The sequence below is a fragment of the Myotis daubentonii genome, chromosome 1 (assembly GCF_963259705.1).
Source record: "Myotis daubentonii chromosome 1, mMyoDau2.1, whole genome shotgun sequence".
NCBI lineage: Eukaryota > Metazoa > Chordata > Mammalia > Chiroptera > Vespertilionidae > Myotis > Myotis daubentonii.
In genome coordinates, this window is record NC_081840.1 from 182,930,270 (window position 1) to 182,956,521 (window position 26,252).

Consider the following 26,252-nt stretch of genomic DNA (forward strand, 5'->3'; position numbering starts at 1 on the left):
TTAAGCAGAATGCTATGAGTGAATAAGGAAGGCAATCAATCAATTTTTCTTTCTCACATAGATGTTTCTTTCTTTTAAAAAAAATTTTTTTATTGATTTCAGAAAGGAATGAAGAGGGAGAGAGATAGAAACATCAATGATGAGAGAACATCATTGATTGGCTGCCTCCTGCACATCCTACACTAGGGATCAAGCCTGCAAGCCGGCATGTGCCCTGACTGGGAATCAAACCATGACCTCCAGGTTCATGGATTGATGCTCAACCACTGAGCCACAATGGTTTTTTTTCTCTCTCCCTCTCCTTTCCTTCCTTGTTCTAAAATTCAATAAAAATATTTTAAAAAGAAATAAAAACTGGTAGTTATAAACTAGTCATGGGAAAGTAAGTAAAGCATAGGAAATAGAGTTGATAATTCTATATAATAAAAGCCTAATATTCTAACTGTCCGGTCGTCCATTCAACCAATCAAAGTGTAATATGTTAATGATATACTAAGGCCACTCAACTGCTCCCTATGACATGGACTGACCACCAGGAGGCAAACGCTCCGACCAGTAGGTTAGCTTGCTGCAGGCATCCAGCCAATCAGACTGAGCAAGATGGGCCAGACACGCGCTGCAGCCCTCCTGTGGTCCCACCCTGGCTGGCCAACCTCCTGTGTCTCTCCTGGCCCTGATCATGCACCGGTGGGGTCCCTCGGCCTGGCCTGCACCCTCTCATAATCTGGGACCCCTTAGGGGATGTCGGAGAGCTGGTTTCAGCCCGATCCTGCAGGCCAGGCCGAGAGACCCCACTGGTGCATGAATTCGTGCACAGAGCCTCTAGTATTATAATAACTATGTATGGTACCAGTTAGGGTACTGGAACTATCAAAGGGAACATGATATAAAGTATATGATTGTCTAACCACTAAGCAGTATGCGAAACCAATACATAATACATTTTTTTAAAAAAAGATTGAAAAAAAAAAGAAGAATGACACTCTCTTGTTGGCTGGTAGAAGGCAAAAGCTGCTAAAAGACTCAGTTTACACTGCAGGCCCTGTAAAGTCAGCACGAGTCTTGAGGAAGGAAATGGAATGATCAGATCTGGGTTGTGGAAAGCCTCCAGCAGCAAGCAATGGAAGGGACTAGAGTTGGGGTGATCTGGAGCTATGGAAACCCTTTGACACATTCTTACCATGGCTCAGGTGAGAGAGGATGAGAAGGTAGTTGCAGTGGGAATGGACAGTTAAAAACAGATCCCAGAAACACCACAGAGGCCAAACTGACAGGCCTGGATGACTGAAATCCAAGTCTCAGAAACAACAGCTGGGAATAGCTGACTGGAAGGAGTCACCCTAACTGCACTCCCGAGAAGGGACCATTGTAATTGAGAAAGCCCATGTCATCAACAACACTGCCACTTCGACTGGCAAGGAGCGCACCTCTTCCAAAGCCTCCTAATTGACACTTTCCATGGATGAGATTAGGGAGGCAGCTCGTGTTCAGTTTTCAGTTTGTTTACATACTTTAAAAGTCAGTAAATCTGATAGTTTAAAATATGGCGTTTCTGAACAGGTGTTTTTCTAAATTATTGTTATTACTTTCAAAAATGCTAACAAAGAGAACAGAGTAAACAGCACTCCCAGGAGGGAGCATTCAGAACAGAAGACAAATACTCTTTCCAGTCACCTGACAGGAGGGAGAGCACTTGCCCCTGTCAGGAGAGGTCACAGTTATTTTCACCAGGAAACTGAGTCAAACAGCGCCCAGGAGAACAACAGCCAGGGCACCTTAGATTGTGACGAATGCCTGGGAGCAAAATCCCGGAGAGCTTTCTCCTTTCACAATTGCTATGGAATATTATTTACAAAAATATCACCGTGTGTCAAGAACTGGCATGTCCTCTACCAGAACTCTGGGGGGAAAGGCCCTATTAACTCTAGCAGAATTTTACATAACATAATACACTTGGACCCGGGTGACTCAGCTGCTAAAAGGACTCGTCAACTTTGATTATGGTTACAGAGATCAGCCATACACCAAAGACCACAATCTTGGACTGATGAGGCAATGTGGCTTTTCATATTCCAAGCAAGTAAGCACTCGAATGCATGTCCCAGACACCTCTCTTACTTGACTATACTTTATCAGCACAATCCCCTACAATTCCTGTGTGAGGACATTTTTAGAAGATAGTACTCCTTGCAAGTTGGCGTTCAGAGATCAGCGACATCTAAAAGTGCATTAGTAGTTAAGAATCTCAGGCACCTACCCCAGACTTCTGCATCAGACCTTCTGAATTAAAATCTGCATTTTAGTTTTGTTCATCAGCTGTATTAAAGTATACTTGACCAATAAAAACTGTATATATTTAAGGAATACAATGTGATGTTTTGATGTATGTATGTATACCTCACATAGCTATGAATTTTTTGGTGTGCGAAAAACATGATCACTCTCTTACCAAATTTCAAGTATAAAATAAGTTTTAATTAAGTACCAGAGGCCCAGTGCATGAAATTTGTGCACTGGTAGGGTCCTTAGTGGCTGGTGGGCACTGGCTGGGTACTCCCTCCCTTCCCCCGGCCAGCCTGCCCACTGGTCAAACTCCCGGAAGAACTCCAGTGGAGGGGACAATTTGCATACTACACTTTTATTATATAGGATAGTTTCCATGCTGTACATTAGATCTCTAGAAGCTATTCATTCCTTATAATTGAACCTTTATATCCTTTGACCAACATCTCTCCATTTCCCCAACCCCCAGAAACTACCATTCTACTCTGCTTTTATGAGTTTAAGTTTTTGAGATTCCAAATTTAAGTGAGATCATGTAGTATGTGTCTTTCTGTATCTGGCTTACTTTACTTAGGATAATGTCCTTCGGGCTCATCTATGCTGTCACAAATGGCAGGATTTCCTTCCCTTTTAAGGCTGACCAACATTCCATTGTGCATACGGACCGCATTTTCTTTATCCATTTATCCATTGAAGGACACTTATATTGCTTCCATATCTTGGCTATTGTGAATAATGTTGCGATTAACATGGGAGTGCAGATACCTCTTCAAGACTCTGATTTCATTTTGATTGGATAAACACCCAGAAGTGGGACTGCTGGATTATATGGTAATTCAATGTTTAACTATTTTAGAAATCTCCTTACTGTTTTTCAAAGTGGCTACCTCAGTTTACATTCCCACCAACGGCGTATAAAGGTTCTCTTTTCACCACACCCTCAGCAACACTTGTTACCTTTTGTCTTTTTAGTAATAGCCATTCTAACAGGTGTGAAGTGATATCTCATGGTGGCTTTGATTTGTATTTCTCTGGTGATTAGTGACATTGAGCACCTTTTCATGTGCCTGTTGGCTACTGTATGTCTTCTTCTGAGAAATATCTATGCAAGTCTCTAGTCCATTTTTAATCAAGTTGCTTTGTTGCTATTGAGCTGTTTGAGTTCCTTGTATATTTTAGATATTAATCTCTTATCAGATATATGGTTTCAAATATTTTCTCCCATTCCAGAAGTTGCCTTTTCATTTTGTAGATTGTTTCCTTTGCTATGCAGCTTTTTAGTTGGATGCATTTCCACATGCATTTTAACAAGATCCCAATGAGATACGGAGTCACGTGAGACACATGGTCTAGGGTAGAGCTCATGATGGGTCTGGAATGATTTTCCCAAAAGTGCACAGGCAAGCATTTAGTATGGTTATGTTTATAACAGGACTAGTAGCCAGGTGCATGAAATTCGTGCATGTGGGCAGGGGGGCGGGGGTGGTGTCCCTCAGCCCGGCCTGCACCCTCTCCAATCTGGAACTCCTTGGGGGATGTCCAACTGCCGGGTTAGGCCCGATCCCTAACCTGGCAGTTGGACATCCCTCTCGCAATCTGAGACTGCTGGCTCCTAACCGCTCACCTGCCTGCCTGCCTGATCACCCCTAACCAATCTGCCTGCCAGCCTGATTGCCCCCAACTACCCCCTCTGCCAGCCTACTGACCCCCCTTGTCAGCCTGCTCACCCCCAACTATCCCCCTTGCTGGCCTGCTTGCCCCCAACTGGTCCCCCATGCTGGCCTGCTGGCCCTCTGCTGCCCCCCTGCTGGCCTGCTCACCCCCAACTGTACCCCCGCTGGTCTGCTTGCTCCCAACTAGTCCCCCATGCTGGCCTGCTTGACCCAAGTTCCCCCACTGCCAGCTTGATCACCCCCAACTGCCCTTCCCTCCTAGCCTGATTGACCCTAACTGCCTCTTCCTTGACCCTGCCACTATGGCTTTGTCTGGGCGGTGGCCATGGAGCCTGGCTTGGCTTCCTGGGTCGCTGGGGTGACCCAGGAAGCCAAGTCTCCCACCTGCTCTGGCTGGCTCCGTGGATCTGGCTGGCTCCTCCATCTTTGTCACGTCAATTTGCATATCCCCTCCTTATTAGCTGTGGGCGCCGCCATATTTATTGCAAAGTGATGGTCAATTTGCATATTACTCTTTTATTAGATAGGATAATACATATTCCTCTGTTTCTTAATTATTTGTTTATAGTACTTAAAGAAGAAACAGACAACTATCTAAGGAAAAGGATAATTCTTCCTATTCATTATGATGAAGATAGTTTTTCAGTTGTTTTCTTTTGGGAGATGGTGCAGGAAAGATTTAAGAAGAGATGAATGGCAAGCTATATACACTATTTTTCTATAGCCAAAGTGTCTAATAGCCAAAAATTGCCCCATTGGGTCTGATATTTACAATTTCTTTACCTCCTTGTAAGTTTTTTCCCCCCCTTTGGCACAATGGTGCATATATCCCTATAAGTTCAAGAAATCAGCCTTAATATCAATTGACTAATCTTCTGCCTAGTGATGTTTTATATATCCTTCAGGGTATCACATTATAAGGCAATGAAATCCCAACAAGAGATTAAGGGGGCATAATTCAAACAGTGCTCTAAATTAAAAAGTTCATTTCATAGAACAGAAGGCATACAGAAATGCTGGTAATAAAGTTTTGCCGCCGGAACCAGTTTGGCTCAGTGGATAGAGCGTCGGCCTGCGGACTGAGAGGTCCCGGGTTCGATTCCGGTCAGGGGCATGTACCTGGGTTGTGGGCACATCCCCGGTGGGAGCTGTGCAGGAGGCAGCTGATCGATGATTCTCTCTCATCGATGTTTCTAACTCTCTATCTCTCTCCCTTCCTCTCTGTGAAAAATCAATAAAATATATTTTTAAAAAAAATAAAGTTTTGCCATTGTTTACTGTATTACAAATAAAAATATTAATGTTGTAAACCAAATTATAATAATCCCAAAAATATAATGAAATCCTCCCCACTTCTAAATTAAAGCTTGGGACAAAATGATGAGCTCAAATGATAGTGTACCTCAACTCCAGGCCAAAATATTTAAGATAAAAAATTTTAAACTTAAACAGAAAATGACTATAATTGGATATAATCTACGTCAATGTCAACACTAACGTTTTATTTATTCTATAAATAAACTTTAATTTCCAAAGGCTCATTTATACCATAGCTTTTATTTTACTTTTTAAATGTATCTTTATTGTTGAAAGTATTACAGAGGTTCCCCCTTTTTTCCCCACTGACCCTTTCTCCCCTCCACCTCCCCCCCCACCCCCTCCCTCAAGGTCTTTACACTATTATCTATGTCCAGGAATTATGCATATACCCATATAAGTTCTTTGGTAAATCTCTCCCCACCCACCCTTCCATCCCTTAATCTTGTAGATTTTAGGGAAGGATCATGCAGGGTGGTGCATGTAAGGTGAAACTTTGATGCTATTTACCAAGATGAAGAACAATGGAAAGATAATCGGACTGTTTTTGTGTTTGTCAATGTGTGTATGAAGAAGCTTTGCTCCCTCAGGTCAAGAATATAGAACCTTCTCTTCATGTAGATTTAACTGCTTTATAAACAAACAAATAATTTTTTTTTGGACTCAACGAAGATTTTTTGAATGTATACTTTGAGCGATACATCTTAAAGACACTACATTGAACAAATTAAGTCCAAAAAAGGTGAAACCCTAACATGTGATAAGGATTTATTTATGACATAGACTCTTCTTGAGAAAAATAAACATTTTTTGTGCCATTGATATTTATGATTCTCACAAACATCCTAATTATCAAACTGTATCCCTGCAAGACAACCAAGGGGAGGAGAGCTTTAAAGAAAATTGTTCAATGGGGGGGAAAATAGGTCATATGTAAAACTTTTAACAATAAAGATTTTTAAAAATAAAGAAAATTGAGGGAAAGCACAGCAGGGCTTTTAGCTGCACAGGAGCCTTTCCAAGGTCAAACAGCCAGAACGGACTCTCAATAATTGAATTTTCCATTCGGTTCATAAGCATGACACTCGGGGGCTTTTAACATCAAAGCATTACCCAGTTGCAGAAAATAACTGTTCAAACAACAAACGAGGTCAGAAGGATCATCAGATTTATTGCCAATGTGGAAAAAGACACACGATTTTCAGAGATGCCTTAATTAATAAAAAGGAAGGTAATTCTTTGAAAGCCCAGCGGTGGAGAGTAATTCGCCAGTAAGCTTGACTTTTCCCTGCCCACACTTTTAGCCCTTATTAAAAGCTGAACTGCTTTAGAACAGTACATCTAGCAGACTTGGTTTTGCTAATCCACCCAATTAATGAAAGCCTGTTCAGCACAGCATTCTTTATTACTTCTTAATCTTTTTTATTTCTTTTGCCTCCTCCCTTCAACAGAACATGTTTCAGCACCAGTCCTGAGTCTGTTCCCTCCGCAACCACTCAATAAAGGCCTGGAAGGTGACAGTCAAGTTTACTCCCTGCCAGGCCAAGTTTGGGAAGTGATGTAGAACTTGAGAAACAAGAGTGGAACCGACAGTGCCCATCCTCAGTCCCAAATGGGCTACCCCAGCACCAGCAGAGATGCTCTGAAGGCTTCTCATCTGGTGCAAGAAATCCATTCAAAGGCAGGACAACAGGCACTCCATCCATCTATCTACCCATCCAACAAAAACCTACTCAACTCCTACGTTTTACCTGGCTCAAGAGAGTCAGGCTGAAATAGCTTCTGCTCTCACAAAGCTTCCTTTTTCTACCTCTTCTTCCTTTCCATCTATCTTACCAGGTTAAGTTTTCTGTTGAACAACACCAGGATTAATTTGTACATCCATTCACTAGGAATTAGACCTAAATCCCTTGGCCATTCCATTTAAGCCACCAGCTAGACATTAGCCCAGTAACTGGCCTCACTCCAAATTTAACACACAGGTAGCCTCAGGGAAAGGACTTGGATGCCCATTTTCAGAAATAGCTATCAGAAGGAAATCAGTCATGTCTGACCTCACATCTACTGGAAACTATTAACAGTTGGGGCAATTTTTTTCTTCGTGGGCTCCAGTAGACTTATGGTTACAAATAGCTTCACTTGTAATAAGATGTGCTGAGCCCAGAGGGAAGGTTTCAGGCCTAGACTGCTTGAATAGGACATTGAGAAAATGACTAACTTACTGTATCCATTCAGTCCATTAAGGGGATAAGAAAATATATGACCAAAATATTGAAAAAGATGGACTAGAATGAAAAGACCCATGAGGTTAAGTGTGAGGAGCTGGAACGCACTTGAATTCTCAGCTCCAGCACTAAATGCCTTTATGAACAATGTTTTAAGCCTCTAAATATGTTCAAACTTCCATTTTAGTTTCTTCTTTTGAAAGAGTAGACATGATAATTGCACAAACATCCCAAAATGATTATAAAGATAAAATGAAATAATTTACATTAAGCATTAGTGCCCAATAAAGATTAAAAAACAAAACAAACAAAAACACCTACCACCCATAGTAAAATTTCCCTTGTAAGAAATAAGGTCATATAAGTTTTATTCTAACCTTCTTTACTAAGATATTATAAAGATCAGTAGAATAAATAAGAGGAAAAATACTTTGAATTCCTTGAAAACATGTAGTATATGTTTATAAAACATTATTGGTATTAGAGAGGCAAATTTATTAGTAGTACATCCAGATGAATGTTGGGGCTCTGGCCACTGGTTTCATTACCCCAATTCATCGGCCTATAAACCACTAGTTCACCTGATGGACAGGTAAGCACAGCATGACAGGGGATGAGAGATGGCAGGGGAAGGAGGGATAGACACCATAAATAGCAACATGACTCTCAATTTAACACCACAAGGATTCTCAAGTTCTGTGCTTATGCCTTACTTATACAGTAAAACTCTATTTTTCTTTCTTTCTCTCTTTCTCTCTTTCTTTCTCTCTTTCTTTCTTTCTTTCTTTCTTTCTTTCTTTCTTTCTTTCTTTCTTTCTTTCTTTCTTTCTTTTGTATACTCAAAGCAGCAAAAATCCTAGAAATACCCTTCAACCTTAGGACTTCAACCTTGCACACAAATTACTGTGCAGGACACTGAACACATGGAGACTGAAGCCACAATAAGGAAGGCAGCTGCTAGGGTTGCACTGACGTCTTGTAACACTCTTTGAAAAGAAACCACAAAAGAAAGAAAGGAAACTTTCTGTGTCTGTATAGACTTCATCTCTTCAGAACTAAACCTCATTTCCCAGGGCGATTGTGAGAGGGTGATAATTAGGATTAGCTACAAGGTGGCTATCTGCCAACTCTGTCTCATAATCAGCCTTCAGTTACTCCCATCTATTTCACCATCCCTGTTTTTAGCAGCTGAAAATGAGACAAGAGCCTGAGAAACTAGAGAGCAGACCATCTTAGATTCAGATATTCACCTTCATGAGGATCAATCACAAATTTTGAATGATCACTGGTGAGAAAGTGACAAGTGATCAATCTCTTTAGCTGATCACTAATGACCTTTCATTAGGTACCGATAATTGGAATGAAAAGTTTCAAAAAGTTATGTATCTCAGTCTACCATCATGGAAAGGGCCATTCTTTTTATAACAGAGAAAAGAGCTTCTAATGAAGTATCATCAAGTAATAAATGATTTAGAAAATATTTTTCAATAGATCTCTTAGATTTAGCTCACTATTTCCCTAAAATATGATAGATATCCCAAGAATCCAATATAATAAAACCCTAATATGCAAATTGACCAAATGGTGAAACGATTGGCTGCTATGACAAGCACTGACCACCAGGGGGCAGACGCTCAATGCAGGAGCTGCCCCCTGGTGGTCAGTGTGCTCCCACAGGGGGAGCACTGCTCAGCCAGAAGCTGGGCTCACAGCTGGCAAGCACAGCAGCAGTGGCAGGATCCTCTCCCACCTCCAAGGCAGCGCTAAGGAGCAGTCAGCCTGGCTCATGGCCAGTGAGTGCAGTGGTGGTGGTGGAAGCCTTGCCGGCATAGGCCTGCTCAGCGGCCCTAGGCCAGCAGGCGGACATCCACCATGGGGTCCCAGACTATAAGAGGGAGCAGGCCAGGCTGAGGACTCCCCCCCCGCCACCCACCTGCCTGAGTGCATGAATTTCGTGCACCAGGCCTCTAGTATTTTATGAAAGACATGAATGAAATTTTATAAAATGGTTACATATTAATTTTAGCATTATAGAAAAAAGTATAATTGTACATTAAACCCATGATTTCACAACTATTGTTTATTAGGATGAGGGCACAGTAAAATAGGAAGTTGATTCAAAGTAAATAACAGAGCAGGTGCTTTCACATATGGCAGAAACATACAGAAATAGCACAGGAATGACTCAGGCTGAGAAACACTGCTTCTACCTCATAGGCCAATGATTCCTATCATAACTAAGAAAGAGTTCCCACTCCTGCTTCTGTGGGCTAACAGAATAGTTGAACTCATCCTTTTTGATGCATTATGAGACCTGGACTATGAGCTTTACATATTTCATGAGCTGTTTTAGAAGAGCAGACAAGAACGGGGGTGCATTCGATTATGATCATGCTTAGGCAGGAGACAAAAGGATCCGTGGACAATGAAGCACTTTTATGGAAGCAAGTCAACATAAAGATTCAAAAGTTTACCTTTTGTAGAGAGAATGGGGCCAGGTTTTTCAAATCAAAGGTGCTCCTAACAAAATATATACTGCTCCTGGGATTGGGTAATATGTTCTCTTAATCTTTGAATGTCCTAAGTATCCCCCTAATAGGTGCTTAACAAATGGAATAAATAACCACCCATATCTTTATGAAATTAAAAAATGATATCATCAACAAAATTTAACATCTAGGAGAAAGGAAATTGTACCTTTGGGAATGACACGTACCTTGGGCACAATCTTCACGTGGAACAGTATATTTTGGAAAGAGTATCCATCATTGGCTTGCAAGACTGCAACATCAGATGTGCTATCCAAACCATCGTGAGCATAGTAGAGAAGGCCCCTGGAGACTTCATCCAGCCGGAACTGATAGACAGGGGTTGCAGGGGACTGAAGTGTTTGAAGCAATTGGCCATGAAGTGGAGGATCCAGCACTTCAACTATCACATCCTGTGGATTGTCATCATCTCGGATGTCAAGCAGCTGGGTGGTGATGGTTCCCCTCTCTCCTCTGCTAACGTGGAGAGCCTCATTTCTCAGTACATAGGGGGGCTGTGGAATGAAGGAGAAGAAGTGAAAGCATTGAGCAGGAAAAGAAAGGACCACCCGGTGGGCTAGATACCAGTTGTGTGCAACCTAATTGATATTTTGATGCTTTTTACAGAACTATAGATGTTCTAGCAAAGTGCCAAACTGTTGCATATTCACAGTATTTGTCAAAGGTAGGATTGGTCATAGGAATCACAGCAAATAAGGTTCACATCTCTGATTCTGGAGGCATCTCTAGCCACTTCAGGACTGCAGTATTCATCAGAGGCCACCAAGGAGAACTGCTTGCTTCTAAATCTTTGAAGTCTCTGCTGTCTTGAGTTATACCACATCCCCTTCACTGTAACTGTGATCAGATTAGTGTCAGGCAACCCGGTCAGTTGTCTGCATCCAAGAGATGATAAAGGACATATGGAATTTTTGCATTGTGGTGGGAGTTGAGCACTTCATTCCAGTCCATGTTGCAGCATGGTGACTTTGAGTAAGATAATTTTGCATTCTGAATTCATGCTATTTCTGGTCCCTCCCAGTAATTTTCTTCAAGCTGTTTCATTCATATCTTCAAGGGACCCAACTCAGCTCAGGCTATAAATCCTGACGAGATCCTGATCTGAGTAAGGCAAGCACCTGGTTAATTCAAGTGGCACTACTCATATAGCAAATTTTAATATGTTTCCTTAGGATTATCAGGTGTGCTCTTACCAACTTGAGTAAGCAGATAAAATGTTCCTTCACAAAAATTAAAGTTAATGAACCGTAATAGAAAAAAATCCCTGAAAAAAATATATATCAAGGCCAGAAGCCAAAAAAAACATTCTCTCAGTTTTTTTATATCCTCTGAAGTTGAACCATCTAGGACTTTTCTCAGCACATTGCCTTCTTTAATCCAAATGGCTTTCTTTTAAAACTAGCCCTCCTGACCTCCTGGGAATTTCAATATCTATTAGAGTAATGTCTAATGAATGCATGACTATAATAATCACATAATGGGAAACTAGAAAATAGCTACTGAGAATCCCCAAGTGAAAACTCAAAACTGTGATTCTATACATGGGAATGAAAGGCCTCTTGGATTCTAAAGAGAGAAGTCAAAGGTGATATCAAAATCCATAAATTGAAAAGACTGACTTAACTTACATGAGAAAAGGCCATGGAGCCTCAAGACCATGTTCAAATATCACAGAAATGTTAAGGAACAAAAATAAGTTAAAATTCATTTCTAAAATTGCATTTTTGAAAAGTTAAAATGATAAAAGTTTCTCATAAATAAAATAAAAATGTGCCCTCACTAACTACTCACTTGATTTCAGGAAAACAACAAATATCAGGGAACCATCAGAACTCACCATCTAGGTGAGAAAGCCACTTGCTTATACCTACACTAGGCCTTTTATTCACATGCTTAGCATAACTATATCACACAAACAAAAAGAACAAAACAAAGTTTCTGAGCTTAAGTACTGAAAAACATCTAAGCCAATAAGTCCTAGGGCTTGATGTCACCCTCTGGCCCATTTTACAAAGATCACATTTTAGCTACAATTAAAACAAAATTCATACTCTTAGCTTAACTCTGAGATCAAATTAATTTAGGACCAATTTCTAATCATTCCTTAATTTCAGTCCATCCCTGAAGTGAGAATGCCATCAAGAAGAGCTGAGCTGGGCTGCTCATATCATTTGGCAGCCACTTCTGGTTCAAAGTCTATGGTCCTTTCATTTTCGGACCAAAGATATAAAACTTTCAGTTTAAAAACAATGACCTCATGTCCTTCCTTGAATCATGTCTAATACACTCCTGGGATCTGGATATTTAGGTCACCTTGGCTCCCCATGATGTCCTTTCTCTTGTCATTCACAACTTAAGAGCATATCTATCTTCCTACTCTCTTTGCACATTTCAGCTGTTCAAATCCGCAAGCCCAATTATTCAGAGTTTCTACCACTATATGTATTCTGCACACATAAGTACAACTTGACAGAGATGAGTGATGAGAAGAGAACCATCACACTGAGTTTTACAACAGCTACCATGATTTCCTCAGACCAGTGCTTGGCTGATGACCACAGTGGCACAACATTTAAGAATATCTTTAATAAGATCATCTAACTTCTGCCAACTAAGATAAATGCAGTCTGGCTGCATAGTTGATAAGGCAAAAGTAGCTAACATAATCCCATACCCATGAGAGAGAAACATTTACAAAACTAACTCAAAAGAGAGATGAATAAGGAAAGTCTTAAGAACTAGAACCACCTCAAATTATTCTGATGGGCTAGTTTCTGATTCAGTATAGCAAAAGATGGCACCATAATGCAATGATCAAGAACATAGAATCTGCATTCAGAGTTAATGAGCATAGATCTTGGCTCTCTATTGATTATGTGTATCACCATAGACAAGTGACTTAAGCTCCTTGTGACTTAGAGTTCTCACTTGTAAATTGGGGATAATAATACCTCATGGGGATGGCATGAGGATTAAATGAGAAACACTACAAAGAGTATTACAGATATATTAGTAATGGTGGCTGCTATTGTTATTGCCTAGAAGCATTAAAAAATTATTTCAGGCCCTAACCAGTTTTGCTCAGTGGATAGAGCGTCAGCGTGTGGACTGAAAGGTCCCAGGTTCGATTCCGGCCAAGGGCATGTACCTTGGTTGCAGGCACATCCCCAGTAGGAGGTATGCAAGAGGCAGCTGATCGATGTTTCTCTCCCATCGATGTTTCTAACTCTCTATCTCTCTCCTTTCCTCTCTGTAAAAAATCAATAAAATATATTTTAAAAAAATAAAAAATATATATTTAAAAAAATTATTTCAGGAGAAAACTGAGACAAGATTAATTCAGCTCATTCATTTATCTACAACTACAAGAAATCTTTATTGGTGCTTGAGAATTGGTAGACACATAAAATTATTAATAGTGTGGCATTTTTATTACCTGTGTTGAAAATGCTTGTATATTGATCAGCTGTGGCTCAGAGAAGAACTGCTGGTCACTAATTTTCAGGGAAAAGTAACCTTTCCTAAAAGAAATTCCAAAGAAGAAATGAGAAAATGCAACCATTAAATTAGTCATTGGAATGACAATGATTAAAAACATTTCCAGGCTATGTGCATGGATGAATTTGGATCAAACCGCTACAGTAATATAACATTCATAGATAAATATGAACCTAGTGAAATGCAGACAAAACTACTGTGTGTTCTTAGATCTCATTGTAACAATTATATAATTTTTTTCCTATTTCTCTAAATTGAATCTATAAAAGGTTGAAAATCAGTTTTTGGGCCAAGAAAGGTTAGTGATATATTGTAGGTTAATGATAAATAAAACTAAAGAATGAAAAAGGAATCTTTCAAAATCTTTGAGTAGATCTCAATGAGTCCCTGGTCCCTGCAAACCCTCTTGCCACGTCCTACCCAATTCATATGAGTGGGTCCCAAATAACAATATTTGCAATGCTTTCATTACATAACTCTAGCCACCTCCCTGTCCAGCCACACACATGCAACATTTAATGTAGACTTGACTAGGGAAGGATGTCTGGTTATTGACTATTGGGAAACCATAGTGTGGATGAGGATGTGGAGGAGGTGGTTTGTAGGAGAGAGGTCAATGAAGCCTATGAGTCAAGACACAGATACAAGAGAAAGAACCGAGTCCTGCTTCCTGGTCCTGGTTCTAGCTTCCAGGCTGGCCCTGGGGCCCATTGCCCTTAATGTGTTTGAGATCTAGGCCACACCTGCAATGTTACAACACACCTTACTATTTCCTTAATCTAGTTCAAGTTGACTTCCTTTACTTACAACCAAAGAATCCTAATTAAGAAAACAAAATAAGGCTCACTCTTTGTGGTGGTTTGTACTTCTCATAAAGAGTGTTGTTTCAACAGCTTCAGAGACTAATAGAAGGAAAGGTAGGAGTTGCCCGCTTCAAGCCAAACCAAGCACAGAACTCACTGTGGCCTGATAAGACATAATTAATGTATATGAGAGGGTTTGAATTCTGGTCTATGGTGGGACCACTGTTTTCAAAGTTCTTTAAAAGGTATTCTTGGAATTAACTACCAATACATGAAAGAATGTGGATGGATCTCAAAAGCATTACGGCAAAAGCCAGAAACAAAAGATTACATACTTGCTGATTCCATTCACATGACATTTCAGAAAGGGCAAAACTACAAGGGTGAAAACAGATCAGTGTTTACCAGGAACTGGGGAAGGTAGTGACTGTAAATGGAGTTTTGGGGGTTTTATGCCTTGAATGTGGTTGTGTTCTCAAGACTGAAAGACAGTATACATTTGTTAACACTCATAGAACAGTAATTTAAAATAGGAAATTTTATTAAATGCAAACTGTACCTCAGAAAACTTAATTTTAAAAAGTTTGCTGTATTCCCTCCAATTTTATTTTTCCCTTCATTTTCTGCCCCATTTAAATCCTGCTCCTCTCCATCCCCACTTGCAGCTTTCAAGAGAATACAAATGATGAGCTAGTTACTCCCAACCTAGTGGGGAAAATGATTTTTTGTTGGCAGTGAGCTTCCAATAACTGTGTTCAGCATCTCAGCAACGGAGCTTATCTCGTCTCCTACGACTATATTTACAATCTGTCTTGTACTCCACAGGAGCATTCCAACCCTAGAGGAATGCAATCCTAAAGCATTCCAGTCCTAAAGAATCAGGGTCAGTGTTTTACGGGGAAAACAAAACCACAAACCTGTGTGGCAGGTTGTGTTTTTGTTTTTGTATCATCCGGAGACATACCATTTCCTTTTTTCATGAGTTTCTGCCAAGCCTGGTTCTTTTACTATTCCTCTCATTCCTTCTTTTGTTTAAATTTTTAGATAAAGAAAATCCAATGTTAAATGTGTACCCCGAAAAGGTGCTAAAAATTCCCTAAAAATAGTTGCCATTCTTTGTCCTGTTTATGGGTACAAAGCTGACTCTGTGAGGAAATAGATGATGAGAGATTAAAAAGGAAAGCTTAGAGAAACAAGAGGTTTTTCACGTTGGTTGTCTGTGAAGCTTTAAGTACTTTATACACATTTCACAAGTGATTCCAAGACAAACAACTACAGGTAGGTGTGTGTGTGTGTGAGAGAGAGAGAGAGAGATATGCAAACATTTAACTATACTTGCAGCAAAAGGAATGCAGGAGATGGAGCATGAGTTTGATGGGTGATTCTATAGCATCAAGTACTAGAGTTTTAAGCACCGTTTATAGCAACACCTCTGCATGCCCGCGGAGATGGAAGCATGCCCATTATTCCTACTATTTTTTTTATTTTTTTAATATATTTTATTGATTTTTTTACAGAGAGGAAGAGAGAGAAAGATAGAGAGTTAGAAACATCGATGAGAGAGAAACATCGATCAGCTGCCTCCTGCACATCCCCCACTGGGGAAGTGCCCACAACCCAGGTACATGCCCTTGACCGGAATCGAACCCGGGACCTTTCAGTCCGCAGGCCGACGCTCTATCCACTGAGCCAAACCGGTTTCAGCTATTCCTACTATTATTAAGACAGAAATCATAGTGGTTAAAGGAGTGGGCTGTGGAATCAGAAAGCCTTGGGTTGGAGTCTGAGCTGTGCATCATAGGATGCAAGGCCTTGGGTAAGATTACTTTATATTCTGAAGGCCTGGAGACTGGGAATACAAATATACAGAATTTACATAAAGTAGTTAACACAGTGCCTGTCTAATAGCTAGTGTTCAGTGAATGTTACTTGCTCTTATTTCTGTAAGAGTTTCTTTGCTCACCAGCTCTCAACTGCAAATGGTGAAAGGGCCATTTACTTTTCTCCCCACCTATGTCCTAGCCCAAACCTTAAACAAAATCTCAAGTTTAGTGGTGACAGTAGAAAATATTCACTGTTTCCTTATCGCTGTTCCCTGGGTATCAACTCCTTGTTTACAAATAAACCAGTCTGAATTTCCTGCACTAACGAAGCAGAGCAGGGTGAAGGATAATCCAAGAGGCTAATCTTTGGGGTGCATTCTCTGATTTCTGCTTAGTGGAATTACTCTGCTAATTACACGGCTATATTTGCTTGGGTTAGTGTTAACATTCAATTGCATTCCTGAAGCATATGTCAGCTGGGGCGGGGAAGACAGCCAGAAGTATGCTAGACATCAGAGGAAAACTGGATCAGGCTTAAATATTAACCACAATTAATCCCATGAAGTGGATAATAGAAAGTAAACTGTGACTCTTTGTTTCCTTCCAACTCTGAAATTCTAAGACCCATACAACACCTTGAAAAGTGTGCACTCTATCCTCCAGCCACTCCCTCCTCCCAGTATATTACACTAATGTTAAAGAAGCAGCTGGAGCATCTGGGTGTATAACCAGTTTTGTTTCTGCTGGGCCAGAAAGCTGGGTAATTGTACCAGGATCTTTCCTGTCACATCAGAGAATTACCCGTAATTATGTGATAAAATGAAAATGCCTCTAACAGAAGCACACTCTCTGAGCAATTACAGTGAAATGATGACAGGCAGCTGAAAGCATTTGGCATTTGTGGAGTATGGATCTTTCTCAGAGGAGAAGGGGATAACTGTGGAGAAAAGGGGAGTTTGGGGGGGATGAGGGAGGTGCAAAACACTGGTGGAAAGGAGGCAGGAAGAAAACAATGGAACACGGAGTCACCTGGGCTTTTCTTTGCTGTGCACAAAGCGCACTTTTTTCTCATTCACATCTTTCCAGCTAAAATGGCCAGCCTTGTCGAGTTGCACCTCTTTCCCATTCCTCGAGAGCACTAGCTGCCCGTTGGTGGGTGTGCTCACAACATGGAACAGGAGGTCTTCGACCCTGCCATCCTGGTCTTGGACGTTCAGGAGGGAAAAATCCAGTGGCTTCATTAAACCAATGGCCAGGGTGAGAGAACCATTCACATGAAGACCAGGAGTGTGTGTTCTGCCTGGAAAACATGGATCCAAAGGTCAGGCTTGGTAATTCACAAGTTAGGGGTGTATGTGTATTTAAAGAAATAGGCTTGCAATGTCCATTCAGAGAGCTACAAAGATGAGGCTCCAGGCTACTGTCCACATAAGCTTCCTTCTAATCCAGTGGTTCTCACTGTGGATGCACAGGGAAAGAACACAGGCCCTTTTACAGGGGTGGGGAATGTCCAGCCCGAGGACTAAGTAAGAAATCATTTGGTCAGGCCCTGCCTAGGCATTAGGGGTGAGTTAATTAAATGTCTGACCAAATATCGCAGGCTAATTTTTAAGTTGATAATTTTGTGTGGCCCACGAATGATGATATAAATATCCAAATGGCCATTGGCAGAAAACAGGATCCCCATCCCTGTGTTAAACTATAAAACTCCTAGAAGAAAATAAGGAGTAAATCTTGGTGAACTTGAATTAGGCAATGCTTTCTTAGCTATAACACAGAAAGCACATGTAACAAAAGAAAAAAATACATCATTAAAACGAAAAAAAAAAAAAAATGTTTTGCTTCACCAGGACACCAGCAAGAAAGTGAAAAGACAGCCCACAGAATGAGATAAAATATTTACAAGTCAGATATCCCTGAAACTGAACTTGAATCCAGAATATATAAAGGACTCTTCCAATGCAGTAAAGACAAGCCAATTTTAAAATAAGCAAGAATTTGAATAAGCATTTCCCCAAAGAAGGTATAAAAAGGCCAATAAGCACAACGAAAAGGTGCTCAACATCATTAACAATCAGGAAAATGCGAATTAAAACCACAAAATGATGCCACTTCACACCCACTAGGAACGATGGTAGAACCTGTTCCTGAGGATGTGGAGAAATTAGAACCCTCATATATTGCTGGTAGGAATGTAAAGCAGTGTAGCTACTTGGGAAAACAGTCTTGTAGTTCCTCAGATAATTAAATATAGAGCTACTATCATATGACCCACCAATTTTGTTCTTGGACATATCCTCAAGAGAATTAAAAACATATATCCATACAAAAACTTCTACACAAATGTTCATAGCAGCATTATTCATAATAGGTAAAAAGTGGAAATAAGCCAAATGTTCAACTGATGAAGGAATACAAAGGTGATATATCCACACAATGGAATATTATTCAAGCATAAAAAAAGAAATGACATACTGATACATGTTACAAATGGAGAAACTTTGAAAACGTTTAGCCAAGTGGAAGAAGCCAGACATTAAAGGCCACATATTGTATGACTCCATTTATGTGAAATGTCCAAAATAGGCAAATTTGTACAGACAGAAAGTAGATCAGTGGTAGCCAGTGGCTGTGGTGAGGGAGTAATGGGGAAAGACTCCTAATTGTTACTGAATTTCTCTTTAGGGTAAGTAAAGTGTCTTGGAATTAGACAGTGGTGATGGATGCATACCTTTGTGAATATACTAAAAATATACAAAATATCGCTGCATTGTATACTTTAAAGGGTGAATTTTAGGGTATGGGAATTATATTCAATAATAATAGCAGTAAAGAATCACATAGGGATCTTAAAACAATACTGATACTTGAGCTCCACCACCAGAGATCTTGACTTACGTGTTCTGAGTGGGCCCTTCATGATTTTACAAACTCCCAGGCAATCAATCCCAATAGGCTCCAGGGTTGAGAACCACAATCCTAAGACATCTGTCCTATCTGGCCATCAGACCCACCAGGGGCAAGAAAAGAGGTAAGTGTTTAATACCGACGCTAGAATAGTACCAGTTAATCTCCACTGAAGTAGGATTATCAATGGCTTATATTCAGAATTCATGTGAAATATACACACTTTGTTTAAAATTTTACAATCTTTGTCCACAGGAAACATCTGATGGATGAATTAGGATTTCTGACCATTCTGTCTCCTGCAAGTTGTTTTGCCTGGACTTGAAGGTAGGCCAGACAGGACAGTTAGCGATGCCAACTTTCAGGGGGACTTCTTCTATTGTAAGATTACTAACGAAGGTGAGAGTAATTCACATTTGCACATTGACTTGTATTACATCCTAAGAGGAACAAGCTGGCTCTTAAGTATTTGTTGTTTTTAGAAGGATCCCAATAAAATAAGCCAAAGATACTTTTTTCTCATGTGAAGTTTTAATATCTTTAGAGGTCAGAAATACAGAGATGGAAAATATGACTGACTGCATGCATTAAAGTATGCCTCCTGTTATTGATAAAGGATACGCAAAGCCAAGGAATGCTCTGCTATAACAGAACTCCAAAGTTTTATTCCCCTCTAAAACTTTTGAGGTTGAAAATTAAGACAATTTAAATTTGCTTCTCTTTGTTATATAAAGTGTTCATTGATATTTTGGACAAGACTAACTCCACCCTTTTAACTTGTTACCTCATTCTTTTTTTTAAATATATTTTTATTGATTTCAGAGAGGAAGGGAGAGGGAGAGAGAGATAGAAACATCATTGATGAGAGCGAATCATTGATTGGCCGCCTCCTGCACGCCCCACACTGGGGATTGAGCCCTAACCCGGGCATGTGCCCTTGACCAGAATTGAACCTGGGACCCCTCAGTCCACAGGCCGATGATCTATCCACTGAACCAAACCAGCTAGGGCTGTTACCTCATTCTTAATGGCAAACAATATGGCTTGATATCTATTTGCTTCAAATGTATGAACCTAATGGGGCAAGCTCCTCACACTATTCATTATTTATTTATAAGTTATCTCCAGCATGTGCACAAAGGATGCACCATTGCATCCTGGCATTATCAGCTCTACAAGCTTATATAAATATAAATAAATTATATCTATATAAGTATATATGTAATTTTCTGCAACATAGTTGTAATTCAGGAACATAAGTAAGTTTTATGCCAAATTTCTGATCTGACAGTTGACTTTCTATTTATTTATCCTCACCCAAGAATATTTTTCCATTGAGTTTTAGAGAGAGTGGAAGGGAGAGAGAGAAACATGAATGTGAGAGACACAACGACTGGTTGCCTACCACACACGCCCCAATGGGGGCTGAGGAATGAACCTGCAACTAAAGTACATGCCCTGGACCAGGAACCAAACCCAGGATCTTGGTCTGCAGGGCAACGCTCTAGCCACTGAGCAACCGGCAAGGGCACAGTTAACTTTTTAAAAAGATTGCTTCTTTTCCTTCTCTAAAAAGTTTAGAAGTTGAGTTTTCCCAAGCTTTCACGTTCTATAAAGATTTCCTTATTCCTAGCGGCACCGGTGTTTGCCCCAGGAATGGGAATCCTGCATTTTATACCACATGAGTCCACTGCATGTGCACACACAGCCTCTGCATGTAGAAACTGCAGGTGAACTCATCAGCCACCAGTGGAGAAGTACTTACCAGCACATGTTTCATTAGATGAGTGGGCAGAGAAGCCAGGAACACAGTTGGAAACGCAAAGGCCACTTTTCAGAGAGAACCCATGGTCACAGCGGTGACACCGGCTACTGTGGCTGCACTGCAAGCACCTCCGAGGGCAGGCTATTGAAGAGAGGACACACTAAATGATGCACAACAAAGGCACGGGCACCCAGCCAGGGCCACCGTGGTAAAGCAAAGAAGAGTGAGAGCACAAGCACACATGGCCGCCAACTGCAGCAAAAGAGAATTCCAACAGTCTCTTACAGAATTTCACAGAGAGCTGATCAACCCTCGGAAGGGAAGTGATAGGGAGGAGCACTCTTGCCTTATACACTGTGATCTGAAAATGTTTCACATAAATGAATTGTTTAGAAAGTTAACCATATTGACTTGTAAGAGAGGCAGTTTATAGTGATTAAGAGCATAGGCCCTTTCTGGGTACTGTTCCTCTGCTACCACTTACCAGCTGCCAAACATGGGTAAGTTCCTCTAACAATCTGTGGTGCAAGTTTCTTTTTTAAAAAACGGGGAAACTGATAGCACCTAATACAAATGATTGTTGGGAAGAATACACGTGCTATGTATGTCGTGAGTAGAACAGTGCCTGGCACACAAAAGGGCTCAATTGCACTACAACTATCATTGCTACTCTCCTATTTTTTTAATTATTATTATTATTTTAAATGCAATAGGTGATCAAGCTATTTAAAGGACCATAGATGATTTCTTTGGGTCAGGTGAATAATCTAGAATTGTTTTTCTGCTTCAGTAAATAAGATTTTGTTAGAGAAATGCAGCACAGTACAATTTAAAAGGCACTGGATTAGAACAAAACAACTGGTTTAATATTTTACTTTATGTTGGCCTGTTTAATACTCTTAGCCTCTTTGTTTTTTCTGTGTGTGTGTGTGTTGTTATTTTTTTTTTTCACTTGCAAAACAGGATTCATAGTGCCTGCCATATTTTACCAGGCCATTGTAAATATCAAATGATACAATGCTGATGAAGGAAATTTGGTGAAGTATAAAATGCTAAACCTGGGTAATGGTATTACTATTAAATGTCAGGTGTTCATTAAAGTGGGGCAAACAGTACTGAGTTTTGACAGAAATGATGAGAACACACTAAGGAAACTCTCCTCAATAACTCAATAGACAAGGTAATTTAGACTTTGGGCTTAACTTCAGTTTCATAATAAAAGATTAATGTGTCTCACTAAAGTATCTCCAGAAATTCTACTCTTCAAGGATATTATGGCAAATATCAGGATCACTGGTTATTTAGTCTACACACTGAAAATTCTATGCTCCCATCTACAGGGCTGATCCACTCTGAATGAGTATACGTAAGCTTCACATTCCATAAAACATTGGCCTCATTTCCATAAAGACAATTAGGGACAATATTGATTTGTGCAAGAGAATTATTGCCTGCTCTTTTATATTCCATTTAACCAGCAATTGGCGGAGTGCATGGGAAGTCATCAATTGCTTAGGCCAAGCTCCCTGGGTTTTCATGCTACTTCTGATTCCAATTCTCCTTGGTTACCTGAGGATCAGCACACCTGAATAGCTTGCTCCTTTACGTTTTTCCAGAGAATTCATCCTGGTTTCCAAGTTACCTGCACACTTGTGACTGGCATGATCTGCAAAGTATCCCTTCCCGCATTCCTGGACACACTGGGCTCCCAAGAGGAGAAATGGTTCCTCACAGCGGGTACACTCCTGGGGACCTTGGCACTGGAGACAGTGGCTGTCACAGCCTGAAAGACAAGTCAAGTCGACAGGAATGTGCATGGCTTTCCCAGGGGCTCCTGGTCCTGAAAGCGAGGCAGTGCTAGACAGCAATGAGCGATATAACCTTGTGGCTGGGCAAAGCTGCAGACAGGAGCAAGGAGTCGGGCTCCTGGTTGAGACTGTCATACTTACCAGCTGGAGGAGAGAACTAGTTACTCCACTTCTCTGAGCCTCAGTGGTCTCTCCTACAAAATGGGGGTGGACGTACTATCCCCCTAGCTCCCTGGGTGAAGATCAAATTAAATAATGGAAAATACTAGGCAAACTAGAAATGAACAGGTATTAGCCATTATTGTTATTAGCTAGTCCTTGGCTCTCTGTACCATTTTTGCTGAAATGTCAATCTTTTTCCTGACTCACCCAGTCAGTTATCAGAGTCTCTCAACAATGCTCCCAAGAATGTTTTCTGGGCTCTTTGGGTGGGCATTTCAAGGTCTGAAGATTTCGTGGTGTTAAATTGAGGCTGAAGGGGGTCCTGGGCCTGAGAAAGGTGATGGTGAGATATAAGCTGTATGGAGGGCTGTGGGAAACAGATGGTGAATAATGAGGTCTGTCCATGTACTCAAGGGACCAGAGGACACAGACCTTTCCATCTGGAGTGCAGGCCTGTTCAATTTTTAAGGAAACCCAAAAGTAATGGCCCAAACATACCTGTTTCCATGGCCATACACTCCCATTATTTCCATAGTGCCCTCAAATTTTAGGAAATGTATTTGGGCACGAGAGAAAGGAAAAAGACATTTTCATTATACCAAAGAAAAGTTCTTAGAAAAGAAACCAGAAATTAGATACAAAGCCAGGATAGAAACCAGCCACAGGCTCCTTCTCAGAACAGCACAACGAGAAGAGGCTGAAGCTTGGATGAGCACAGAGCAGGGGCTCCAGACACTTACCCTTGCAGAGTCCCGAGTCCCGGTAGAATGATGGTGCGCACTGCTCCACGCAGGTGCCGTCCTGGAGAACGTAGCCATCCATGCACTGCAGGCAGTCTGTCCTCAGAGGCCCGATGCACGCATTGCAACTCCAATCACACTCTAGAAAGAAAGGCCTCATTAGACCAGCTTCCTTTCTGTCCAGCCCCTAATTTATGAGGATGCTGCCTGCAGCTGCAAGGGGGAAAGTGAGTCCCACGTAAGAGATGTCAGACAAGTGAGCTCTAGCGACTCTACTGATAGCCTGGGCACTTCTCTGAGGTTTAGTGTTTCCTAATGATGTTAGACATGAGTGTGTACATGGATCGCTCCTGCTCCTGAGCCTGTTTGTCAGTGGGGCCGCTGAGGAGCCAAGTCAACTCGATCTTATTCCACAAGCCCCCGGTTCTTTATCCTGAGTCACACATCTTCATGCAAAGCCTGCTGTAGGGAGTGGCCAATTTGCGGACCCCCTCCAAATGCTTGAGAGAGAAAGGATGTCAGAGAGTCAACTAAGAATGCATCTGCTATCTCCATGACCAGCCCACACTCTCTACTTCTCAAAAATCAGGTGCTGACCAACAGGATGGAAAGAACCAACAATGGTAGAGTTAGACAGGGCGTGAAGGGCCTGTCCAGAATAAAGGGCTTACTGAAGGAACAGACAATCTCATGTAGAGCAGAACCAATTCATTTTCAGGTTCATCCACTCAGCCAGCACCTGCAGGATACTCAGCACTGAACAAGGGTGTAAAGTGAGAGGTGTAGACCCTGCCCTCACGGACCTTATGTTCTAGTGGGTCCCAGCCCTAGATGTGGCCCAAATAATCCAGTGGGGTTGTTAGAAACACAGGTGGCCCAGTCGGCATGGCTCAGTGGTTGAGTGAGCGTCAATCTATGAACCAGGAGGTCACGGTTTGATTCCTGGTCAGGGCACAGGCCCGGATTGTGGGCTCCATCCCCAGTAGAGGGTGTGCAGGAGGCAGCGGATCAATGCTTCTCTCATCATTGATGCTTCTATCTCTCTCTCCCTCTCCCTTCCTCTCTGAAGTCAATAAAAACATATTTAAAGAAATAAAAGAAACATAGGTGATCAGGCTCGACATCAGAACTACAGTCAATCTCAGAGATTGAGGCAAGAAAAACATGTTGCTGCTGCTATTGCTTTGTTATTGTGATTACTATAGCTGTCGTTGCCGAGGCAGTTTGGATACAGTCAGAAAACTCATGTTTGAAAACAAAGTGCTTGCTAATAAGGTATGCTTCGTGCGTGGGAGATGGGGCAGCAGCATGGTTAAGGGCTTAGTTTTGAAGTCAGGTAAGTCTTTATGCAAGTTGTGGCTTTGCTGCTTTTTATCTGCATATCTCACATGCCTCCCTTAAACGTTTTAAGCCTCAGTTTCCTTGTCTGTAAAACAGAAATAAGAATCATACCTATTGATACTTTAATTATAACTAGTGTCTACAGTAGAATTAGAATGGATTGTAGCCCTCAGATGGGGATTTAGTAGTATGCAAAATCTCTGCATGGGAAGATTTGTGGGGTATAAATACATGGTTTGTTGTGGGTAAGGTGCTCAGATACTTAAAACAATATTTATGAAAAAGGAACTATTAACGGTGCAAAAAATAGTTTCTTTGTGTGTGTGTTTTTTGTGTGAGTGTGTGTTTGCATTTTTATCATCTATCTCATCCAGGGTATGGAAAAATAGTTGGTTTAATTTAAACAGCTAACTTTGTCAGGGAACTGGTGCTAGAGATACTTTGGAATTCTAGAAATATTTGAGCAGAATTAAAATATAGCATGGGGGAATTAGACTTGAGCCACAATAAATAATTAAGGATACGATGTTCTCTAAATATGGAAATCCTCATCCTTGAAGAGTAGTTATAGACTCGAAATGTCTGATACTTCTTCTCTACAATTGACCTATTCTAATTTCAACAGGAATATTTGAGCCTTTTTGGAGCTTACGGCAAATCAGTGTAACAGAATAATATTGTATGCATTTTGAAATAAATTTTAATATATTTTAACTGGAAAAAAAAGAATCATACCTATTGCATCAGGCTACTGTGAAGACTGAAATAATGAATGTAAAGAACCCAGCATAGTGCCTGACATATGGTAGCAGCTTCCTAAAGGTTTGCTGCTGAACTGTTTATCTTGGAGAAATATCTCCACTCTGTGCTGCCTCAGCCCACCTCCCCTCCCTGAGAAGAAGCTGGGAAAACCGCTCATTAGTCACTTTCCCTCTTCCTTGATGCAATATTTCTAAGTCCCAAGGAAGCAGGTAAACGTGCAAGACAGTACATGTGCTTCCAAGAAGATTTATAAAGTTAATCTCACTCATTTATTTGGCTGAATCAGTCCTGAGGGAAAATGACTAACATAGAGCCTTGAAAACTGCCAGCACGGTTACGAAATCATTTACAACAGGGAGGATTTGTGATAATCTTGTTTTTCACCGCAAACTAACATTCACTGGTTAGGAGGGAAGAAACAGAAAAGCTTCTTTGGTCTCGAGCACAGCAGACCACCTAAGCTGACAACCAAGGAGAATTTCCTGGAATGGATAGTGTGCAATGGTGCAAAGGCTTCAAGCATCCCATGTTTACCGGACAGACGTTTGACCTCCATATCTGAGCCCTAGGTTCCCTGGCAGAACTGGAGACACAGA

The 26,252-nt window shown here is 40.9% G+C and overlaps 1 protein-coding gene across 1 annotated transcript in view; it reads right to left on the reverse strand.

Moving 5' to 3' along the window:
* The window catches only part of FRAS1 (Fraser extracellular matrix complex subunit 1), a 456,634-nt gene that overhangs the window by 147,303 nt on the left and 283,079 nt on the right, over nucleotides 1-26,252 (reverse strand). The window contains exons 24-29 of the mRNA XM_059667675.1: nucleotides 23,554-23,694; nucleotides 22,486-22,626; nucleotides 20,844-20,984; nucleotides 17,201-17,471; nucleotides 13,484-13,568; nucleotides 10,215-10,541 (exon numbers count right to left, since the gene is read on the reverse strand). Of these exons, the coding sequence (XP_059523658.1) occupies nucleotides 10,215-10,541; nucleotides 13,484-13,568; nucleotides 17,201-17,471; nucleotides 20,844-20,984; nucleotides 22,486-22,626; nucleotides 23,554-23,694 (1,106 nt within the window). The remainder of the gene's footprint in view (nucleotides 1-10,214; nucleotides 10,542-13,483; nucleotides 13,569-17,200; nucleotides 17,472-20,843; nucleotides 20,985-22,485; nucleotides 22,627-23,553; nucleotides 23,695-26,252) is intronic.